This window comes from Quercus lobata, chromosome 9 (genome assembly GCF_001633185.2).
Source record: "Quercus lobata isolate SW786 chromosome 9, ValleyOak3.0 Primary Assembly, whole genome shotgun sequence".
NCBI classification, from domain to species: Eukaryota; Viridiplantae; Streptophyta; class Magnoliopsida; order Fagales; family Fagaceae; genus Quercus; species Quercus lobata.
In genome coordinates this window covers 10415808-10420079 of record NC_044912.1, presented here as the reverse complement: position 1 = coordinate 10420079, position 4272 = coordinate 10415808, and the positions used below count along the sequence as shown (strand labels likewise).

Genomic DNA, 4272 nt, shown 5'->3' with positions numbered 1-4272 from the left:
TCGTCTTTAAACTAATGAATATTTTTTTTTTTAATTATTGAAAATGTTTTACTTTGTATTATATTAAAATTAAAAAAATAAAAAATTCATTCCTAAACTACAATTGAATTTTTTTTTTCATACATATTTTCGTTTCTATGTTATTAAAGAAAGGGTTCGGTTAATATGTGCTCTTAGAGCACACATTAACTATTCATTTTAGGAATGTTTTTATAGGGAATTGAAAAAGCTGTCAAAACAGTTAATTACTTTTTTGTTTTTCTATAAAAAGTTTTATAAACTAATTTACTAATATATGCTCTAAGGGTACACATTAATAAATCCCTTAAAGAAAATACTCTTTACAAAGTTTAAAAATGAAAAAAAAAAAAAAGGATTTTTTAATGACGAAAAACAAACTTTAATTTTGATAAAATTTTAGGAAATGGTATTTTACTAAAAAAAAAATTGAAATGATATTGTATCATATGAACCTAGCTGCTATATATATATATTGAAAATTTTGTATTGTACAAATATCTATATGTAGATTTGAGACGGAACTGTACCAGATTGCATTAGCGCAGAAAAATTCTGTTAATATATATAAACGGGAACACACAAGAGTAGAATATGAAACTTTGGATTAGAATCTACAACTTTGAAACCTACAATTAAGGATATGAAACCTAGACCTTTATTTCTTTTGAAACATAAATTAAGTGTGACTGAGCAATAAAATAACCTGTAGATTAATTATCTCAATCTTGTGGCAACGAATTGGTCACAATGAAAATACACACATGCAAATGTACTTCTTCTTTTTTACTTATTTATCCATGTAATATTAGATTTGACAAATTGAACTTACAAGTAGAAGTGGGACAGTTATACATGCAGCCGGAAACTACAAAATCGGAGAAGCAAAAAAAAAAACTTTGGAGAAGGAAAGAAAGAAGAAGAAGGAGGAACAAAGAAAGGAGGAGGAGGACAGAATGAAGATGGAGCAGGAAAGAAAGAAGGAGGAGGAGGAAGAGAGAATAAAGATGGAGGAGAAGATGGAGATGGAGGAGAAAAAACGAACCATAGAAATATGGATGTTCAAATACAGGCTTCCAGTTGAAATGAAAAATGAGATTATGCAGAACGTAGATCGTAGATTGGAAAGAAAAAAAAATGTTTTTGTGGAGAACCTGTTGCGTCATCTTCCTGAAGAACTAAGAAAGGCTATAAAACGCTACCTGTGCTTCGATCTACTAAAAACTGTGAGTTTGTTTGCTATTATCAAATTTTCTAAATACATTTTGTCCCTATGTATACCAATAGAATTATTGACTAATATCATGGCTTTATTTACTTGAAAAGTTTGAAAAAGTTTACTTCTTGTCTTCTGTCAAAAATTAAAATGACTAATATTATGCCTTAGAGATGTATCATTTAATTAAAAACATAAATAAACAAATAAAAATATGTCAATAATATAATTAAAATTGAACAATAGAATAAAAAATAAAATAAAAGAACAAAATTCACTTTAAATTATCCGACGAATGCATATGATGTGAGGCCAAGTTAAAAAAAAAAAAAAAAGATTATAATATATGATAAAATGATTTAAAATAATTAATGAAAGCCTTTTTAACTTTTTGAAACGTTTGATATATAATTGAGTTTTCACTGGATTAGTATATTATTATTATTTTTAAACATTTAGAATAGTGTTTCATTTAAAATAAGCAATTTCCATCATTTTAATGTATTTATAATGAGTTACATGATGAAATTATGTTGTACAACTTATAATAATTATATTATAACACGTAACATAAATATGACATACACAACCTGATAGAAGGTATATAATTTGGTTATATATATATATATATATATATATATTATTAGCTAAAAAAATAAAAACATGTAACATAAATACCACATATACGACATACATGTTGTTTATGTAGAAATATATAGGATTATGTTAATGTGTGCTCTTAAGACAATTGTTAATAAATTATTTTTAAAATTTTTAATTATGACTTTCATGAGAAATATAAAAAGTTGATAGAAAAATTAATTGCTTTATCATTTTCCTATAAAATATTTCTAAAAATAATTTCTAAACCAATACAGTTTGCGCATTCGTTAAAATTTCTCTAATATATAAACCAAATGTTTGTATGTTATCATTTAAAATCATGGTAGTTATGTATAGACATATTTATTATGATTGTGTATATATGTTAAATTATTTATTCTACTATTTATAGAAAATATGATATAACAAATTCTAATGAATTATATAAATATAGAATATAATTTTTTTTACAGAAAAATTACTGCATTCATTCAATAAGGAAATTAGCCAATATCAACAAGAAGAACATCATTGAGATGAGGTAGAACATGCTCCATTCACACCAAAATTATGAGCTACAGAGTTTCCTGTTCTATGAATATGGGAGAAAGAAATATGACTGAAGAACTATAGAATATAATTTAAACTCAAAAAAAGATATATTTAAATTAATAATGAACAAAATTGTATGAATTGAAGCTTCAAAATTTATGAGACACAATATTAAAAGTTCAATAAAAAGTTAAACGTCTTTAATTTTATATATATTAATTAATTACATATCAGATCTATTATTCATCTAGATTGTTTTTATTTTTTGAGCTAGGTGCCGGTGCTTCAAAATATGGATGATCAACTGTTGCTAAAGATATGCGACTGTCTCAAGCCAGTGTGCTACAATGAGCACAGCTACATTGTTAGGGAGGGAGACCCGATTGATGCGACGTTCTTCATTAAAGATGGCATTGCATGGACCTATACAACGATAAAGGTGAAGCAAGTTGCTTCTCACTCGCTGAGAGTCTTGAAAGAGATCAATTCTTTGGAGAAGAACTAATTGAATTGGGGTTGAAAACCCCCTCATTGTCCAAACTATCCAAACTCCCTGTTTCTACAAGAATAGTCAAAACCCATGGAAAAATTGAAGCCTTTGCTTTGATGGCTGGAGACTTGAAGAATATAATCACTAAGAACTGGATGTATGTAGGCAAAGAGCAATCAAAACCCTTTGCAGCTTATGTGGTACAAGCAGCCTGGCGCCAGTATCATGAAAATAAGAATCTTGAAAATTCTTCACAGCCGCGTAAGGGTGACAGGAACTAGGGATGGCTATGGATCGAATTTGGATCAGGTATACCTGTTAGGAACTTGCGAAATTCAGGCACTAGAGGCAATTAAACTGCTCGTTTAAGTTTATGCATGTTGTGTAAGGAATTCTCAACTGGATCTTTCATTCAATGTTGACTTCTAGTTGTTTAGATTATTGAATGAAGGCTAGAATAGGTTAAAATGTAGTCGAACTAAAAGATTATGCTTTGTTTTCATGCGTCATGCACTTCTTCAAGTACTTATCACCTAATTAAAAGGGTTACTTACCTACATATTAAAAAGAACTAGTCACAATTTGAACTACTAAAACACAAATTTATGGCCATAATGTTGGAGAATACACATGAATCAAGTGCTTTTACAGTTTCTAGCACTATAAACAGTGACAAAGCCAGGATTTTTTTCAAGGGAGGCCAAAGTAAACATAATAAAATTCTTATGTATAAAAAAATGACTAGAAAAATTCTTATGTTAATAATAATAATTTAATTTAATTGTCCAAGTGATTACTCATACTATCAATTAAACAAATAATTAAAAAATTATTATTTTCAAATTATCATCACCCTTTCCTGGAAACACAAACTCTGACAAGTGACAATTAACCAACATAAAGCCTACTAGTAATTTTTTTGCTAAACAAAAATGGGGGCCTTTATGGTTGTATTATGCCACCTGGGTTAGTATAGACCATATGAGGGACAGGATCCACAAGGACCACTGAGGTATCCGTCAAGGCTCGAACCTGTGTTCCCCTTAAATCCCTCACACAACAGCCCACCAACAAGAGCCCGCTGGCAGCGGGAATCGAACCTGGGTTGGTCTAGGCGGAACGAATGAACCTTACCAGTTGAGTCAAGCCCTTGTTGGCAAAGCCTATTAGTAATTAATATAGTAGTATAGACCTAGACCCTAAAGTGTGTACAGATACCTAAACCCTATTCGGCTATTCTATTAAGCCTTTAACATTTGTTTTTTTTGTTTTTTTTTTTATTCAACTACTTGCTGGACACCACAAACATAGAGCATATTCTAGTAGCTACTAGAATATGCTTTACTCCTTTGCTCTTCTTCGCTTGAACGGCTGAACAATGTCGAGGGAGAAA

The 4272-nt window shown here is 29.4% G+C and overlaps 1 protein-coding gene across 1 annotated transcript; it reads left to right on the top strand.

Annotated features, from left to right (window-relative positions):
- Positions 1-1025: 1025 nt before the first annotated feature.
- On the top strand, positions 1026-2894 carry LOC115961204 (putative cyclic nucleotide-gated ion channel 13). Its single transcript, XM_031080222.1, has 2 exons — positions 1026-1244; positions 2664-2894. The coding sequence occupies exons 1-2, from the start codon at positions 1026-1028 to the stop codon at positions 2892-2894; spliced, it is 450 nt and encodes a 149-aa protein (XP_030936082.1).
- The last annotated feature ends 1378 nt before the right edge of the window (positions 2895-4272 follow it).